Source organism: Amborella trichopoda, chromosome 3 (assembly GCF_054954075.1).
Source record: "Amborella trichopoda isolate Santa Cruz 75 chromosome 3, AtrichopodaSantaCruz75HAP2 v2.0, whole genome shotgun sequence".
Lineage (NCBI taxonomy): Eukaryota > Viridiplantae > Streptophyta > Magnoliopsida > Amborellales > Amborellaceae > Amborella > Amborella trichopoda.
This window is the reverse complement of record NC_142338.1, coordinates 6,777,931-6,798,032: the sequence shown is the minus strand read 5'-3', so window position 1 is coordinate 6,798,032 and position 20,102 is coordinate 6,777,931. Positions and strand designations below refer to the sequence as shown.

Here is a 20,102-nt window from a genome sequence, read left to right as displayed (position 1 = left end):
CATTTTACAATATATTATCTACACCGTCTATTTTCAAGATTTTCATATGTTTATAGATCTATTTGATTTTAACTATTTTAAAAATTTAAAATTTATAATTAAATATAAAAATAAATTTTAAAATAAATTTAAAAACATTTTACATCAAAATTATATACCATAATAAAATTTATAACCATGATAAAATTTGACGGGCAAATTTGACGGGGCACCTTCCTGTAGAGCTACGGATGCATCCGTATGTGAATTACATTCAATAATTAAAGTGTTCTTGTGAGATTTCCTTAAAAACCATAGGACCACAGTTGTCCACATGTCACTCTGGAACTCCCACTCTCAAAGCGCCCAGCAGCGGCAGATAATGTTTGGTTTTTCGCTGTGAAACTCAGTCCCTGCTGCAATTCTAGAGAGAGAAAGTCTATGTGACTATGCATATATAGGCAGAGAGAGACTGTAGAAGCTTGCACAGAGAGAGAGAGAGAGAGAGAGAGAGTTTCTCTGAGTTATAGCAATGGTGGAGGGAGAGAAGGTGGAAGATGGGGTTGTGATAGTGGATCCAAAACCTAAGAAGGGGTTGATTTCGAAGGTTTTGGATGGCGTGGAGAAGTTGATTGTATGGGCCATGTACGATTCTTCGAAGCCGAACTACTATCTCTCCGGGAACTATGCACCAGTTTCAGTGGAGACGCCCCCTTGTCAAGACCTCATTGTTAAAGGATATCTACCGGTTAGTGACTCTAATTAAATGAATGTTATATGTGCTAGGTTTTTTATAGGAATTTAGCTTTTGATCGTTAATCGGTGTTGGTATGATATTTTAGTTTGCAGGTTTAGCACTAATGTTGGGATATTTCTGTTTTTATTTCCGTTTTCATTATTTCCTTTTTCTTCGTTTATTTGTAACTCATAATCGGATTTGGTTTTGTTATTTGTGATTTTTGTTGGAAATTCAGGTGTTCCATCTTCTTTTATTTTATTTTTACAATATTTTTGGAATTTATTTATTTGCGGAATGCCGGATTTTCTGATTTATTTCTCCCACAAATATTTGGTATTTTCCATTATTGTACTTATTATTTTTACATATTCTAGGTTTTTTTTTGTTTATTCATTTTAATTTTCTGTACCTAGCTAATTTAATTTCTTTTTAGTTTCGCTTTTTCGGTGTTGGTCCAACTCCTATTTGACATTAAAAATTTTCGTTCCTAAAATTGGGAATGTAGATGAAAATGTTTGGTGATTTATTATTACGTTTTATCTTATATTTTTACATTGTAATTTTGCATTTGAGTAATGGAAATTCAGTCTTTCTTTTCCTTTTTAGTAATTGTAGGATTTTCTGAGAAAGTTCAATTTTGGTTTTTTATTTCTGATTTTGTGGGAATTCAGACTCTTTCATCAATGATCTCATTGCGTGAGGTTTTTTTTCTTTTTGCTAATGATATATTTTTTAAAGAAAAATTCCTACAGCATCTTAGATCGAGTTTTCCTTTATTTCTTCTATAATTGGGAAATTTCTGTTGTTTTCTTTTTTCTTGAGAATAATTTTCCTATATTGGGTTGCTTTCTTCTCCCCCTTTTCCTCGTCCTACCGCTTCTCCTTGTCTGTGTCCTCCTCCTCTCTCTCTCTCTCTCTCTCATCTGTCTGTAAATGAGTTATGAAGACGCTTATACGAGTGTTAGTGTCGGTTATGCATGTCAGAAATGTGAACACCAAAAGTTTAGCCTTTTAGAAAGACATGTGCCCATACATCATTTAGGAAGGTGGGATTTTAGGTGACATCAGTACCTTCATATTAACATTTCAAAATTAAAGGTTAAGGAGAATTGTCTAAGTTCTTAAAGTCTTAGACGGAGGTGTCGTTTCTTTGGCTTGTCAACACATGCTAGGAATCACATGAGTGTCCAAGTGACATAGCTGAATAGCTATCCTTTTGTGTGTGTGTGTATGTATTTTCTTTTTCTTTTTTGTGTGTGTGTGTGTATTTTCTTTTTCTTTTGTGTGTGTGTGTGTATTTTCTTTTTCTTTTTTTTTTTGTGTGTGTGTGTGTGTGGGGGGGGGGGGGGGGGGGAAGGGGGGTGTGGGGGACCTTGTGGGAAGAGGGGAAGAGATCTCAAAATTTTGTGCAAGCCCTTGGAACTTCTTCAAATGAACTCAAATAAATTAAAGTCTAAGTTTATCTCTGAAGACCTCTTACCTTGAGATGATTAAGTTGAAAATATGTAATTTTCTGGGTGATTTCACTTGAACAGGATTGCTTGAATGGGGAGTTTGTTAGAGTTGGTCCCAATCCGAAATTTGCTCCTGTGGCGGGCTATCACTGGTACTCACCTTTTCTTAGCTTTAAGAATTTTACACGCACGCACATGCATGTGTATTTACATGTATGCATGCATGTAACGTGCAAATATGTGCATGTATGGGTGTGTATATCATGTCTGCGTGCTTCAATGTGCTTGGCCAGTAATAAAAGGACCTCTGAACTTTGAAGCAGTGAAGCATACGTAATGACATTTTCTTGCAAATAAACTGAAAAAATTTACTATCTCCTTGGCTTTTCCCTCCTTTTTTACCTTATTGGTATCTGTGCAAGCTTTTCTGTTTGATTAGTGAAACTATTTTTTATACTAACATGATATTCATTCTATTTCATTTCTTAGTAGTACATTATTTTTGTTTATAGTCCAATCAAGTCCATTTTAAATTTTAGATGATAATACACTTCATGGTTTTGCATGATTTTAAAAATGGCCAGGCTGTTCCCTCTCTTTCAATACTGTTCCCTCTCTTTAAATAAATGCTGTTCACATTGGACCTTATGTATGTCAAAAGAGCCTGGCGTTTATTGCTTGACACCAATTGTCTTACTGAGAGTCGATTACAATGATTTTTTCTTGTAAAACTGATAAAAGAAAAATAAATCTGTTCAAGCTTACAATAGACATGTTCTTTTGTCTTCCTATGTGCAGGTTTGATGGAGATGGGTGCGTATCTTCTTCTTATACCCCTCATCCTCAACTGCATTTTGGTTAAGGTTGCTTTTGTGCTACATAACTGATTAGCTGCGGTGATGAGTTCTCTTTAGACTTCTTACTGTTGACAACAACTGTTACTTTAAAAAGTATAATGTTTCGAAATGCAACATATGGAGATTGTGATTTCATGTATATATAGACTTCCTTGTACTAAATGGATTACTCAAAAGAGCTGCAGAATGGTGCATGGCATGAGAATCAAAGATGGCAAAGCAGCCTATGTTTCACGCTTTGTTAAGACATCACGCCTTAAGCAAGAGGAGTTCTTTGGACGAGCTAAATTTCTGAAGGTAACCATGTATTTCATTAACTTTTGAAGACAGGCAATAATTTAAGGCAACGCTATTTATGCCTCAACATTACAGTATTCCTTCGACACCATTTGGGATTATTTGGGGTAATAATTAGGCGTAGTATTGGAAACCATGATCAGATTTGATTAGTTTTCTCACATACAATATCATTCCGCTCTGCTAGATTGCAAACTATCACTCATTAAACAGGATCATTCATCTTTCTTAGTTGCTCTTGGGATCTCCATGCTATTATTTAAAGATAATATGATATCCTTGGCTTAGTGAGAGCAGGTTACATTGATTTTTTCTTGTAAAACTGATATCAGTTAACACTTTCAAATTGAGCTGCAAGTTATCAAATAGTCCAACTTTGGCTTGGATCAGTTTCGTTGGTTCAATCAAAATAGGCTTTCAACTTTAAAATTTGCATCTCTGCCAAATCTGTTTATGTCCTCCTATTAAATTCTTCTGATTTAAATCTTTCCTTATTTTTCTATGCATATTTCCTTCACTAGTTCATATACATCGAGTTTGCACTGTCATCTTGATTTAAAAGCATAATCTAATTTTGGGTGTCATAGATAATTCACTTGTCAAGAAATAATGAGGGAACTTGCTTTGATATGGATCAAACATTCTCTTAATCTGCCACCATCTAAATCCATTTAAAAGTAATACAATAAAGTTGTGATTTATGCAGATTGGAGACATCAAAGGTGTCTTTGGACTTTTCTCTGTATACATGCAGGTGCTTTGTTCAAAATTGAAAGTCCTAGATATTTCATATGGAACTGGAACAGGTAAGTCAACATTATACATTATTTGAGTTCCATAAATCTCTTCAATTACATATACCCCCTTACCTAAAAGATCCTACAATAGGACCCGGAACAAACTTTATTTCACACGAAGATATACTTTATTTCACACGAAGATATCCCTTGACTTACCCTTTGCATCTAATCCAACCACCAACTCCTCCCCCCAGCCCCTTCCCCACACATTCCCTGCTCAAAAAAGCAAAAGCTGCCTTTCCCCACCCCCACCCCAATCTCTTGCTTCCCCCCACCCTGAGTGAGACTCAAAAATTCCCTCAAGTCAGTTCGGAACTGGGAGTGCCAAACTCTTGGGTTAATATTTATTTATTTATTTATTTAAGGACATTTTGTCCTAGATTGCCTGAACATTTCACTTAGTGTGCTAGATGCAAAGAAAAACAGTGTCGAGGGATTTGATGCAAAAGAAAAAATGTCAAGGGGTCCCCATCTATAGGATCTTTTAGGTAGAGGGTATACGTAGTATCCCCTTTACTTTTACTTTTTTTCTTCTTCTTCTTCTTCTTCCTCTCTTTTTTTTTTTTTTAAATTTAAGTCTAGCTTAGGACTCTCTAGGAGGTCTTTAATCCTTCGTGTGCCAATAATTTGGTGCATCCTTTATTGTCTCGTAGCATTCCTTATTTTTGCCTCTTAGGATTGGCTCTTCAGTTGTTAAATTATCTTTTGTGATCCAATGCCAGGGAATACAGCTCTCATTTTTCATCAGGGGAGACTTTTGGCTCTCTCAGAAGCAGATAAACCATGTAAGTTACTGCTTGACTTTTGGCTTCCTTTTCATGTGAAATTGAAGCCCAATTTTTGAAAGAGTTAGTAGACATGACATTTTTTGAAAATATAACTAGCAATGACGGGACGGTCTTTTTCCAGAAGAATGAACTATGCAAATGGTATCTTAATTGGCAATTAGAATCATTTTGTCTCAAGATATTAAGTCATCAATATATAGTTCCCAGTTGCTGCTATTAAACAAAATGCTAGCGATGGTGTTGTGTATGACTTGTGTTTAGATGCCAGTCATTGTCATCTGATTGGGTACACTTTTGCTTGTTGTTCGGAATATGTTTAATGGCCTCCATTGGCATTTTGGTCATTAAAATATATATAATATACAGAAAAGCTAAACATATAAATTGGATTGGTGGGCAACTAAACTGGATTTGCATCCTTTTAATGTACAAAAAGGTGAATGCTTTTTTACACTGCGAAAAGTAAACCCAAATTAACCAGCTAACCAAATCTAGTCATATGTGTGCTTAGCTTTCTGCGACTCTCTCAGTTGTGTAATTAGGAAGCAAGTAGCTGTAGAATCCTGATACCCTTGAGAGTCCATGATGCAATTGAACTATGGGAATGTCTATTACTCCAAGGGGCTGTGCGAGACTATTGTTTACTGGTTCATTAAAATCCAATGATATGATAGAAGGTGATAAAGAGACGGTGGGACCACATGATCCCAATGGTGGGTCTCTCTCTAAAAGGTTGCCCATCATTTCACCAGATAGTGATAACCCCAGTGGACTATGGTTTTCTACAGAACAATGGATTATAGTATAGTTTCTTTTAACTATTTGTTGATGATGCGGATCAAGGTCACTATGGTCACTTTTGAACGTCCCTGTCATTTTTATGGAGCTGGTTCCAAATATTTTCCACTGTGTACAGATGTAATTAAGGTTCTTGAGGATGGTGATCTGCAAACAATTGGGTTATTGGACTATGACAAGAGATTGCAACATTCCTTCACAGCTCACCCGAAGGTTGATCCTTTCACTGGTAAATTCCCATCTTGGAGAACCCAATGCAACAGTTATATATATTTGATTTGTTAAACGAGATGCAAGATTGTTACAAATGGAATACTGATAGGAGAATGCACATGAAAGAAAATGTTGGTTGCTGTTAACTAAACAAATCCTCTTTTTTTTGTTTTTTTTCCAGGGGGTGGGGCAGGGCATACAAAATGAAAGTTTTTTTTTTAAAAAAAGTACTGCAACGCATCCTTGGTGACATCAGTATTTAGAAAAGGAAAAATTTGCTACATTTAATTTTAGAAAGTGCACATACAAGCTAACGAAAAAGGATATGGGTGCTGACTTTTAGCAATCTTGGATGCAGGAGAAATGTTTACATTTGGGTATTCACATACGCCACCGTATGTTACATATCGTGTGATCACTAAAAAAGGTGTGATGCTTGATCCGGTTCCCATAACGATATCAGACCCTGTCATGATGCATGATTTTGCCATCACTGAAAACTATGCGATCTTCATGGATCTGCCTCTGTACTTTCGACCAAAGGTGTGTCATTTTTTATGGAAAGATGCTTTCTGCTTAATTTTCTGAAATTAATAGGATATCAGTTACAACTATCTTTGTTTTTTTATGGCATAACATCATCATAATTTTCCTACAGCCAATTCCTAAATAGTAATGTCTGAGTTCAAACCCACAGCCTCTATGTTGGTACCACCTTCTAGATATGAATCAGATCAAACTTTGAGTATTTCCTTTTTTTCCGACATTTTGATAGGTAAAGACGGCTTCGAACCCATAGCCAATTTTGCAACAACAGACCCTTTTAATTGAACCATGGGCTCCAAACCAAATTTGTTTTTCTTTTATATTTGTTTGCAAAAAAATGTGGGAAACAAAATTACTGTCAAGTAGTTTTATCTTGCATCTTTCATGCGAAGAGAAAGCTCTGAGTTGAGAGTTAGAAGCATCTGGAGTGAAAAACACAATTAACAGGGGGTTGACAGTTTCTCTCAAAAACAGGAGGTTAACAGTACTTATACCATGTCCTCTAACACATTTGACATGCTTGAACAATAAATCATGTTCACTAGTTGTCATTTTCCAGGAAATTTTGGATTTCTTTCGATGGTGGAAAGTATTTTCTCAGTTATGTGTTTTTACTCTAGGGGTCTTAGCAGCATTTTTAACCATCATATTTTCTTTAGTAATTTCCCTGTTGCACCATGAAATTTATCCAAAATATGTGTGTTTATTTGAGTTGTTTTGTGCCCTTTGTAGCATCTGGGCTATAAGCGACTCTAATCAACTGCTGGTTTTGTTCTTACATGTTAGGGAAACACTATTGTAGTTTGAGGGGCTCCGGAAAATCACTTTTTATTGATGTTAAACATATGGAAATTGATGGAGAGAATGGGACCTATTAGAGAAAGACATGACCCATGTTGGGTCCCACTTCCTCTCCATCCCCATCCTTCGTTTTGTTTGACAAAGGGCTGGCTATGTTTTAGTCTATCGGATGTTAATATTCTTTCCCATGTTATGTTGTGGTTTTTTAGTAATTCAACATTGGCCATTGCATATTGTATCACCTGATGCTTATTATATTTAAATGAGCATGGAATTGCGTATCTTCTTTCTTTTCCTGTCTAAACTGGAAAGGGTAGGCAATATATTGGAGCTTTCTCCATTTTGTTCTATAGAGTGTTTGGATTATTCTATTCTATCTCTTGCTCATATGTGTGCCATTGTTTTATCTGTCCGGTTATTCCCTGTCATTTACATCTATTGTACTTATGTTTACTGTGGATTGATTACTTTTTTATTGCAAACATATTGGTGGTTTGAAACACCTATTTCAGATTCATCAGGAGCTGCATTGGACTAGAATTAGGCATGTAGTAATGTTAAGGCTCTCCAATTAATAAAATCGATACCATTCTTCGTTTTCAGGACATGGTAAAGGGGAAGCTTGTTTTCACGTTTGATAATACAAAGAAGGCTCGTTTCGGTGTACTTCCACGATATGCAAAGGACGAACTTCAGATTAGATGGTTCGAGCTTCCAAACTGCTTCATATTCCATAATGGTGAGAGTGTATTTCTTCTATCTGGATTCTTGGAACCCTGGCTTTGACACATCTTGAGCATAGGCTTGGTTCTTGGTCTTAAATCAGTCTTGTCCGAATTTGCGTGAAGGTTTTCTTAAATAACAATACCTGACATCATGGGAAAAGCATTATATACATATATATGCATTAGAGATACATACACATATACATACATACATACATACATACATACATACATACATATGTGTGTGTGCGTGTGTGTGTGTGCATGTGTGTGTGTTTTATTATTTTTTCTCTTTTTTGTATTCTAAATCACTGTAGGTGGGTGGAAGTGTCTAGATCCAATTTCATCCTTCTAAGTTATGCTAATGTGAAGGTAGAATTAGATCATACTGTATACCCTAGAGTTTGTCATGATGCTTAACAGCTTATCATCCCAATTTCCCACTATACTCTTGTCATGAAGATTGAGGAAGATGTGCTTCTCGAGTCGATAATGCATGAGAATGGAGAGATTGAGGAAAATGTAGCACAAAAAATTATAGCTGGGTGGGCGAAGTGGACATGCTCTTCCAGAGTTATATGTGATCGTGGCATACAAACGAAACTGAGGGGGAAGTTTTATTGGCCACCTGTAAGACCAACCATGGTTTATGTGACTGAATTTTGGGCAGTCAAGAAATAACATATCCATAGGATGAGTGTAGCTGAGATAAGAATGTTGAGATGGATGAGTGACAAGGCAAGAAAAGATAGAATCCGGAATGAGTACATCAGAGGGAAATTAGGGGTGGCTCCAATAGGCAATAAGATGAGGGAAAGTAGACTTAGGTGAGCTAACCATGTGCAGCGTTGACCTAGAACATCGGTGAAGACAGGCGATTTGGTTCGAGTGGAAGGCTCTTAAAGGGCAAGGGGAACCAAATAATTGGGATAAGGCTCGAATGATGATGATGATTCTTTTCATGAATATATAAATGTGGTTACAGATTTAATTATTAAGTGACTGGATTGTTGTCCCTTCTATTAAGATTCATGAGTATAAGCAATATGAAAAAACAATCATAGGTGTGTAAAGCTATCATAATCATAACAAAAGAGACCAAAATGCCCCTTATTGCAATATTATTAGTCATTTGAAACATTACTCAATTCCCGGTCACATTAGATAATCTAATGAGGAGGCTGCAATTTGACCGGTACTATATGCTAACATTAAGCAACATTGATGCATTTAAACCAAGGAAAAGAATAAGAAAATCCAAAAGTATATGGGGGAATCATCAAAAGCAAGCAGACAATAAGTTTTTAACTTAACAAAACTTGACAAATTACATAGAAAGTAACTACGAAAATTAAAATTGTTAACCAGAAGTTTAGAAGGCAAAGTTCCATTTGTGCAATTAAGCACATGAAAATTTGATCTTAGATGCAGGAGGATGAGAGTTAGAGAAGAATACTTGGACAGAAGGGTGCAAAGAATGAATACTTCAAAATAGTATGTAAAGAATTTTGACCCAAACTTACCCCCAAAATCCTCAAAACAGATAACCGTTATATCTTTTATCCAAGAATCCAAATTTATGAGACGCTGACTAAAATCTTTCAACACAAAAGTTAACACCATATCTTCATATGCCATATGCATTGATAATAAAATATAAAATTGATGGTGCGTTAAGTTGAATAAAGTAAATATCTTGTCTTGAATGCTTGTGAACCTGTATGAACAAACTTGTTGTACTCTTTTGACTTGGTTGACTCTCATCACTTGCTAGGTCGTGTTGGTGATAGTTTCTATTATCACTAACTGTACTGTGTTGGCCAATTTTGAGTCAAATTCCGTGGTTTTTTATTAATCCATGGTTTTAAACCAATTTAATGGTTATTTTGCGGATTTTTCAGTCATAAATAGCTACAAACTGGGAACTTCATGATCGTGCTTGATGTTTTAGAAACTTATACGTAATTGCATCTCTCTTGGCTATCCACTCTTCAACTTACAACCCTGGTTTGCTTAAACAGCCAATGCCTGGGAGGATGGCAATGAAGTTGTTCTGATTACTTGTCGTCTAGAGGATTTCGATATGGAACTTGAGACCAACTCTTCAAAAGATAAAGTGGCAAACTTCAAAAATGAACTGTATGCAAAATCTGAACTCACCTCTCATTCTTCTTTTTCACTTTTCATTTTCATTTTTCTCGTATTCATCCGAAGGAGTGTTGCTAAAAGTGTTTCTATCGTTCCTTTTGCTCAGCTATGAGATGCGATTCCATATGAAAACTGGTGAAGCTTCTCAGAGAAAACTATCAGAGTCTGCTGTGGATTTTCCTCGGATTAACGAAAATTACACTGGCAGGTGACTTCTCTACCATGTTGCTGCTACTGGTAAAATATTGATACGTCTTCTTTTAAGCAGTCTCAATATTCTAAAAAATAAAAAATAAAATAAAAATAAAAATAACGTGGATAAGAAAAACATGCAAAAGCTTTTATATATTAAAGGTAATAATAACTGAATTTGATGTTGTAATACTCTTGATTTGTTAGTGCTTCGATATATTGAATTCTAATGAATGTTACTAACTACAGGAAGCAGAGGTTTGTTTATGGGACTACTTTTGAGGGGATCACAAAAGTGAAAGCAATTGTCAAGTTTGATTTGCATGCTGAACCTGAGACCGGTAAAACAAGGCTTGAAGTAGGAGGAAATGTGCAGGGCATCTTTGAATTGGGCCCAAGACGATATGGTTCAGAGGCAATATTCGTGCCAAGGGAACCTGGAACCACCTCTGAAGAGGATGATGGCTATTTGATCTTCTTCGTGCATGATGAGAACACAGGGTACATGCTCTTATCTTTTGATGCTGACACTACTCTCTCTCTCTCTCTCTCTCTCCATAGTGGCTAATAGCTCTATGTTGGTTGTGGAATTTGTAGTGATCTCATGGTCTTCTCCTTTGATGTTTTGGTAAATATGGCCGTTCCCTTTTCTTCTGTGTTGGATTGGTATAAATTTTGGAGTACCTTGATGCTGCAGAAAATCAGAAATCAATGTCATTGATGCAAAAACGATGTCACAGGAGCCTGTGGCTGTTGTCGAACTCCCCAAGAGAGTTCCATATGGATTCCATGCCTTCTTTGTCTCTGAGGTTTGTAACCTCTCTCTCTCTCTCTCCCCCCTTCCTCCTTTGAGCCTGGGATTTGAACTTGCACTCTTCAGTTTTAAGCATAAGCTATCCGTTCCTCTCTTCCATTGCTTTCTCTATTTGTCTCGACTTTTTGTATGAACTGTTTTGACAAAGTTTTACTGGTTTCTGATCAGGAGCAACTTCGACAGCAAGCGTAGCTTTAACTATTATTGTAAGTATTACTACCTCCAAGTTGTATCCATTACAGTGTTTCAGGCACATTTGAGAGCGATTTCAGCTTATCCATCTTCTCCTAACTCTGTAAATCATAATAAAACAGGTCATGATAATGTACCCCAGGGATTATTATAATAGTAATTGCTAATAGCTGTGGAAAACATGGTCCCAAAATTGTTGAAAACATGCTTATTTCTCCAAATATATTAGGAAAATGTTATCTCAACATGATATAATTTGGACCTTTTGTGTTTGGGTCAAAATTTATTCTTGTCTTTATGTAGCTTGTGAGTTGAGTACTTTATGAACTTTCAATCTATTAGTAAGGCAGTATGAATATTTTGAAAATAAATGGGAAGAATAATTGTGCTAATTTGTTACTGATAATTCGTATCAGTTTAAGAAAGCCCTCTGCGAATTGTATGTAGGTATGGGTGGTTATGTTGTTAATAAAAAGAAATTTATAGGTGGTACAGCAAATGCATACAATTGGGGAGAATTTTCCCTTAAGCCATTAGTTTCCATTTTGGGAAATTTACAAATACATCTTATTTAATTTTTGATACTTAAAAATAGTCGTATGTATTTGCTATTTTACAATAAAACGTCTTCTTCTTTTTTTAATATAAAGTGGATTTTAGTTTTATCCCTTTTTTATATATTGAATTGTACTCAAATTTGGTACATACATACTTCTCGCCATGATATAGGGGTAGGTTATTAATTTTATTTATTGTAAATTAATTTTTTTATTTTTTATAGGCATATCATGGCGAGAAGTATGTACGCACTAAATTTGAGTGGAATTTGATGTATAAAAAAGAAAAAAGATTAAAATACACTTTATGTTCTAAAAAATGGGACTTGATTGTCAAAATGACATGCATAGGTTTATTTTCAAATATCAAAAATAAAATAGGATTTATTTATAAATTTCCCCTCCTTTTCTCTTTTCCTGAGAGCGATCGGGCAGGTTTCTCAAGGGTTTCTCCTTTTTCGTGTTGTGATTATTTTTCATTTAGCAATTGTTTTGGGTGAAAATTTCATAAAAATCATCATCTCCAGCAACCGGTGTAATCTTGTTGGGAATGATACTACCAATTGTTTGCAAACTTTTTGAGCTAATGCATGTCAGTGAAGCCCCAGCCTTAATTCTCTCTCACTAGTCGTGCCCTTTCTCTTCCCAAGTCAATCCTGGGCTGGGGTCGTGGTGGTAGCACCCACATCCTAATCACCACATGGTTTCCATTTCCACCACTAATATTTCAAAAAACTAACTCTGGTAAGGGCCCATCTTTCCCAATGAACTACCAAAAAACAAAAAAATTCCTCTCTAACCCTGCCTCTTCTCTCTCTCTCTTTCCAACTCACTCAAAAAACAATCCTCTCTAACCCTGCTGCTTCTCTCTCTTTTTAACTCACTCCTATCATCTTTCTTCTTTCTCTCTCCTTTCTCCCTCTAACTCCATTTTTTTAACCTTCTCATCACTCCCTCATTGTGCCCTCTCTATTTCTCTTTCTTTTAACCTTCCCATCACTCCCTCATTGTGCCCTCTCTATTCCTCTTTCTTTAAATGTTTAGTGCTGCCATCTCCTCTATGTTTCTCTCTCTAACGCTCGCTCTAACCATATGCAGTGTATATGATTCATTTTCTCTTTGAAAAATTGTCATTTCTATCTCTGGTTTCTTCCTCTCTTGGTGTCTTTCCGCTTTTAGTCCTCTCTCATCATACTGTCTCTCAGCTGTGAAGTCTGTGGTGCTTTATTAGAACACTAAATCTGATCCTATACATGAGAACTTTCTACATCATCATCATTACCATAAAAGCTTTTTTCTAATTAATTAAAGTTGACTTCATGACTTTTGGTACGTTATTTTGCTCTATTAAAAATCATACTCTCAGTGAGGCTTTAAGTCTTCATGGTTATACGAAAACTTTCATAAATTTATCAAGGAAGATGTTAGGGTGAGTCTATTTGTTCACAGGAAAAAATGAGTCCAACGGTCCAGATTGAATATGAGTCGATCTGACGATCACATATGTCCGATAGTGTTTTAATTTTAATTTTTTTTCTACAAATCCAAATCACTTGAAATTTGGAACGTGTACATAAAAAATAGTTGAATATTCGAAAAATATCAAAAAAATATTTTACATGAAATAAATTAATCAAAATACTCTCAAAAAGTTTTGAGGGTATTTTGGTTAATTTTTGGCGGATTATTTATTTTATATTTTTATTATGTGTGTCTTGATGAAAATAACACTTGTCTAAAATTTCAAATGATTTGGATTTGTAGAAAAAAAATAAAAATTCAAACACTATTAGACATTTGTGTTCATCAGATCGGTCCAGATTCAATCTGGATCATTGGATTTATACTATTTGGTCTAAATTCAATCTGGATCATTGAGTTTATACTATTCCATGAGCTAGTGAGCTCACCCAAGCTTTTTCTATTTATCAAATAAGTAATCCAGAATTCTAGTTGCCAATAGTTCTAGCTTCTAACGACTTAGAACCAAGTTTTAGGGGATCTCCAACTTCTAGTTACTAAATGTGCTTGAGAAGAATGTTACCGACTTGTGTCCATGTAACATGTAAGATCGATGGTCAATCCATATCAACTACCATAAGAGGACTGAGAGTTCATATTACTTGGAATATCATGCTTGCAGCATCATCTCAAAGACATATGGTGTACTTTCCGGAAATTTATGGTGGTTTGAAGCCCATGCATTGCACAAATATGCAAAGAAAATAAAAATACACAAATAAAACAAAGCATGCAATCAAATATAAGGCGTGAAAATTCTTGTTTTTGACAAGGTTAAACATAAAGGACACGGTTGGCATGCGGGCAACCCGCATATTGTAGAAATGCGATCCAGCTTGCATGAAGCAATTGTTCAAATGTAAAAATAAGGTCCACTCCAAGTTATACTGAAAGATATAGTTTCGGCGTTGAAACTTCTACAGTAGCTCTTGAAAATCTATTTTAACCTTCAATTATAAAATTTAAAACTTTATAAATAAAGCCGATCTATACGCACTTAAAAATCTTGAAAATGAATGGTCGATGCAATATTTTTAAGCCTTAACACCATTGTTCAAAAAAGCGGACCGCCCAATGCCCAGGCAGTTCAAAAGGCCTGGGCGCATCGCCCAGGCCTAGGCGGTGGTCTCTGGGCAGCCGCCCAGGGCATGCACCCCACCCAGAGGCGGAATTTTTTTATTTTTTTATTTTTCCATTTTTTTCAAAGATATAAAAGTTAAGAATGATGGCTTTTAGGTTCATTTGAACCCTAAACCCACCAGAACCCCTTTAGAGTAACAGAAACCTCCAAAAAACTACATTTCATTAGATCAAATCATCGAAGTGTTTTTCAAAGTTGGAGTTCAAGCAACCAAAGTAAGTGTATTTTTTAGATTGCTTGTTTTATTTTGAGATGTCTTCGTCAAGAGTTAGTTGGAATGGAGATCTTAGTTGGAAATATGGATACAACTCGAATCCAAATGACAAAAATTGCTTTAGATGCAATTTTTGTGAAAGAAATACAAAATGAGGCATAAACTGGCTTAAGAAACAGCTTGTCGGTATTAAGGGGGATGTTGCCTCTTGTAAAAATGTTCCTGAAGCTATCAAGGAGGAGCTTAAGCAATTTTTAAGTTATGAAAAAAAAAAACAATAACAAAATCCTTGTTATAGATCTATTTCTGCTACTCCTAAGAAAGTGATCCGGGTTGGAAATATGGGTACAATCTAAAACCAAATGATAAAAATTGTATAAAGTGTAATTTTTGTGAAAAATATACCTATGCATTATTAGCCGATTAAAAAAATACCTTGCTGGTGTTCGAAGTAATGTTGCTTCTTGTACAAAGGTTCTTGAAGCAGTTCAAGATAAGATTAGACATCTTCTGGATTTTGAAGAACCAAAAAATGATGAAAATAAGCATTATTCTATGGAAGTATCTTCTCCAGTTTTTAGTCGGAGTGGTGATCCGAGTTGGAAGTATGGTGATAACCCGAATCCAAGTAATAAAAATCGTATTAAATGTAATTATTGTGGAAAATATACTAATGGGGCATTTACCGGTTTAAAAAACACATTGCCGGTATGACGGTGGATGTTGCCCTATGTAAAAATGTTCCTGAGGCTACCAAGGCGGGAGGAAATTATACAATATTTGAGTTCAGAGAAGCGCAAATAAAAAGGGAGAGCAGCCAAGACTCATAAGGCCTCATATGCACAGACTGCACATACTAGTAAGAGGATGGTAGAAAAAGAGGAGGAAGAGGCAGATTCAAAAGTAACAGAGGACGAATGTTATATTGAAGAAGGCTATGACTTTGATGATGATGACCTCAACTCTGATGCATATGACGAGGCTTGCCCTATTCACATTCCTTTTGATGATTGATTAAAGACTCTTGCCTCTTGGTACTGAGTGTTGAGTCTGTTGACTGTTGTGTTGAGTCATGAGTGTTGACTTTTGTTAGACTGTATATTTTCTAAATTTCTGTATATTTCTATTGTGTTGAGTGTTGAGTCTGTCGACTTTTATATCCTACACTTGTATGGTCTTACAGTTTACTTTTTTAACAATATGGATTATCAAAAAAATTTTCTCGACTTCTATTTATTTATTTATTTTTTTTCAACTTGGAATATGGTATATTGGGATTTTTACTTTTTTTTCAATTGGGCAGCCGCCCAGGTTCTGGGCGCCCACCTAGCGCTTTTTGATACACTGCTTAACACACACCCACACATACCCACACTCATATCTCAATCCCAAGTTTGAGATGGTCAATGAGACGGTTTTCCAACATTGAAAAGATCATGTGAGTTTTAGAAAACTTTTTTATGAATATAAACAATTACATGATAGAAAAAAGCCTTTTTCATAAAAAATGTAAAACAAAGAGAATAATAAGAAGAAAATAAAAATAAGAAAAACCCCTAAAGCCCAAATTTCTTAATATGTATAGATAATTGAAAGTAAAACAAATAAATTGGGTAAAAAATTAAATAAAGGATTTAGCTGGGACAGTCAATGAAATGGCTCATTGATTTTTCCTTTAAAGGTAAACTCAAATTTATCATACATATATTTAATACTCCACAAAAGATGGGATTTATGTGGAACCCAATCCAAGAACCTACACAAAAAGACAACTAGAAATCATATGCAATTAACATTAAAATTAGCATACAGGAAGAATGAAATAAGGCCTAAGATGGACATGGACCGAAATAAAATTAATGGTTGGGATTGTCTTGTGCTAAACGTACATATGAGTGTTTTATGGATCCAATTTGGTCATCCTAGCCTCCAATCTAATAAAAACAGTTGAAATTATTTTTTAAACTACCTTAGAAAAACCGGTTCCAAGAATGTACTATCCATTATTTGGACACTCATCTGTTTATAAACTCAAATAGCTCATTTTAGATCATTCAATTGTTGAATTTAAGGCGATTTCGTATAAATAAAAATGCATAGATTTACCCTCCAGAGCTAGCATTCACTCTCTTGAGTAAATCCGATCTAATAGTAACCTCAGGCTCCCAAAATTTGGGGATGTAACATATTTAGAAAAAAAAAAAAAAAAAAAAAAAATCTAACCCATTCCATATGTGCTTAAAAAATTAATTTTTAAAAATTGAACATAGACCATCCAGCTTTTTGACAATATTCAAAACATTTATTAATCAAACAGGAAGTTACAGAAATTAAATCATAACAACACACTTACATCATCATAAATCACTAAATCAGAGAGATGTACCCATTTTAGCTAGCGCATCTGCCAAGTCATTGCTTCTCTGTAGACATGATGGAATAAAACTCGCAACGGGACAACTAAATCCATAATTTGTAAACAACACTGCCGCAATTGTCAAGGTACTTTTTGTTCCTTTTTATCCACTCAAACTATCAAATTTCACATCGGATAGTTGCAAGTAATTGTAACCTTCTTGAATCAACAGTAGATGGTCTCATGCTATAGAATCTCTTTTTATTTTTATTGAAACAAAGTCACCATCATTTTTAGTGGTGATGTAAAATATAATTGCACGACTGTGTAACACTTAAGCTTGAAATAAACAGGAAATTTATAGCTCGTAAAATATCCTTATTGTGGGACTTCACATCTTGTGGGCAGGAGCATGTAATCCCCATTCCCGAGTTGAGTAACTGGATGGATGGATGGTTTTCAAAAACCAAGTATTGAAAACTGTGGTCTACTTTTGGGCCGGCAATGGACCGGTCGACATGGCTTTAAAAGGCCAGGGTAGGGCTATAAAATATCTCTCGAGGACTGGGCTAGGACCAGGCTACCATGGCAAAAAATCGGGGCCTGAACGAGACCTGCAATTAGTGTTAGAAAGGTCGACCCTGGCCGAATACTCAATCCAAGCCCGAGTTCAGTAATCGGGTCGAATATGAGCAACTTGACCCGAGTAGGGCCGATTAATGTGTTAGCAAAAAAACAAATATAAATTATACAAAAAAATTCAAAAAATAAAAAAAATTTATGTTTAAAGTAAGATTAAAAACCTAAACCCTAAACTTTAAATCGAAAAAAAAATCACAAATAAATTACTTTCTTTTTTATTTTTTTAAATTTTTAATTTACTTTTAATATCCCCGGACGGAACACCCGACTAGAGTAACCGAGGCTAGCGAGGGTACGAAGCACAAGTACTCGGATTGAGCAGTAAAACATAATAGTCCTTCTTCTGATTATTTTACGTGTCCTCATTTGGTCCTGCACAGCCTGGCCTTGACAACGTGAGGGTGGGCTTTCGCCATCAGGCCGGGGCGGGCCTAGCCGAGCCGGTTGACAGCGTAACAGCGTTGCATTATTGGTTGGATTTTAATATCATTTTCCTCGATAGTTGTACCAGAACATAGCATCTGCCTGCCCTATCTCTTCTTTAAACAGAGAATCTTCATCATAATAAAACACAAAAATGTTGAAACGGATAAGAACCAAGTCTTTATTTTTTTTGTGTTTTGGGACGCCGCGCTTTATTTGTTTTGATGAAAGCAACACGCTTTTTAGACCTACTTCCACAATGCTTGCTCTTAACCTGCTTCCCCCCTCTCTCTCTCTCTCTCTCTGTATGTTGTTGTCAGCTCTGGAGGCTCTGGAAATGGCAATGCTTCTTACTCCTTTCTCTCTCTCTCTCTCTTAGCAGGACTCATGAACAGCTCTCTCTCTCTCCTCTTTCTCCCATCCTATTGCCCGCCTCTCTCTCTCTTCCTCTGAAGAAATAATGGTGGCAGTCGAGGAAACATGTGCATCTCCAGGTATGATACGAACCCCGGTTTAGAAAATCCACGACCCGATTTGGGTGATGCCCGAGTCGATCGTATTACGGAGGTGACTGGTTCGAGTCCCTCTTTTCTGATTTTATTAAAAAATGGCCTCTTTGAACCTGTTCCAAATGTCCATGTATTGATCTTTTCTCTCAGCCCTCTATCATATCTACAAGCAGAACTTGGATCACTATTTTTGAGCTTGAAATTCCTGATTTACCTCTCTATTGACTTCTCCACCCTTTCTCCATCAATTTATTTAGAATTTGTTTCAAAATAATCTTTTTGGAGCGTCTAGCAGGTCAAATCATAATTGATTGGATCAAAATAAGTTGTTCAAAGATATTTAGTCTAAATTGGCTTTTTGGATATCTGAGCTCAGGGATGTAGATTTCTGAGTTTTTTGAATTTTTATCCACAACTTTGTTAGGGATATGTTTCTTGAAGGGCTTAGATTCAATCCAAAATAGGTATTATTATGTTACATTTTGTTGGAATTTTTATTCTATAATTTATTAGGAATGATTTATGACATAACATTCATTTCTTGATTTTTTATCTGATTTCTAATGATTTCAATTCAACTTTTGCTAGGTTTTTTATTTGTGAAAAAGATTTGGTTTTAGAAAAAACTCTATCTTTTTGTTAGGGTGTTTGTTTAGTGTTAGGTATGATTAAGAACATTTTTTGTTGTTCTTCCCTCTGATTTCTAATGATTTCAATTTATGTTCTCATTTTTTATTTTTTATTTTTTATCTGATTTTTTAAAATTTGTTATAAGGTTGCAACTCTAAACAATCAAGGTAAGGACTATTTCCAAACTTTATCTAAAGATATAAATTTGGTGTAAAAAATTACTTGGATGGCTTGAAAATGTATTTTAATTTCTAATTATTATAAAATTTTCCCCATCCATATATATATATATATATATATATATATATATATATATATATATATATATATATATACGCGAAAAGTTTATATAGAGCCTAGGCTCTAAGCAATCAATTAGAGCCGACCTCAAAAATTTATCTAAAAGAGGTTGTTTTCATACCCAAATATCTTCAAATTGATATCTCGACGTCAAGATGCATAGAGTTAAAACAAAAATGGATTTCAAGTTTTGGAAATATTGCATCTTGTAACACATTTTTGGACCTTCAATTTTTAAGTCATTCAAGTTTTCATAGATCTACTCAATCTACATTATTTTTTAGGTTTTAAATTTTACAATTAAAGATGAAAATATATTTTAAGGCCAGGAAAAAAAATTCAGTATTAAAACCACATTTCTCTACACTATTTGAAGGTGGGCTCTAATTTGATCATTTAGATTCCCAGCTCTATACAAACTGCACCCTATATATATATATATATATATATATATATATATATATAT

The 20,102-nt window shown here is 35.1% G+C and overlaps 1 protein-coding gene across 1 annotated transcript; it reads left to right on the top strand.

The window, feature by feature from the left end:
• Nucleotides 1-313: 313 nt before the first annotated feature.
• LOC18440003 (carotenoid 9,10(9',10')-cleavage dioxygenase) lies at nucleotides 314-11,588 on the top strand. The gene is made up of 14 exons (XM_006850157.4): nucleotides 314-727; nucleotides 2,254-2,324; nucleotides 2,971-2,985; nucleotides 3,215-3,326; nucleotides 4,033-4,132; nucleotides 4,849-4,911; nucleotides 5,831-5,941; nucleotides 6,284-6,468; nucleotides 7,876-8,011; nucleotides 10,019-10,136; nucleotides 10,252-10,353; nucleotides 10,587-10,838; nucleotides 11,035-11,146; nucleotides 11,320-11,588. The coding sequence occupies exons 1-14, from the start codon at nucleotides 512-514 to the stop codon at nucleotides 11,341-11,343; spliced, it is 1,617 nt and encodes a 538-aa protein (XP_006850220.1). The 5' UTR covers nucleotides 314-511; the 3' UTR covers nucleotides 11,344-11,588.
• Nucleotides 11,589-20,102: the final 8,514 nt, after the last annotated feature.

What these genes read in the sequence shown, in the direction of transcription:
- LOC18440003 (XM_006850157.4), top strand. Translation starts at nt 512, where the DNA reads ATGGTGGAGGGAGAGAAGGTGGAAGATGGGGTTGTGATAGTGGATCCA. An exon ending in GTGCATGATGAGAACACAGG is followed by an intron (nt 10,839 to 11,034) that starts GTACATGCTCTT and finishes TTGATGCTGCAG; the next exon opens with AAAATCAGAAATCAATGTCA. An exon ending in ATGCCTTCTTTGTCTCTGAG is followed by an intron (nt 11,147 to 11,319) that starts GTTTGTAACCTC and finishes GTTTCTGATCAG; the next exon opens with GAGCAACTTCGACAGCAAGC.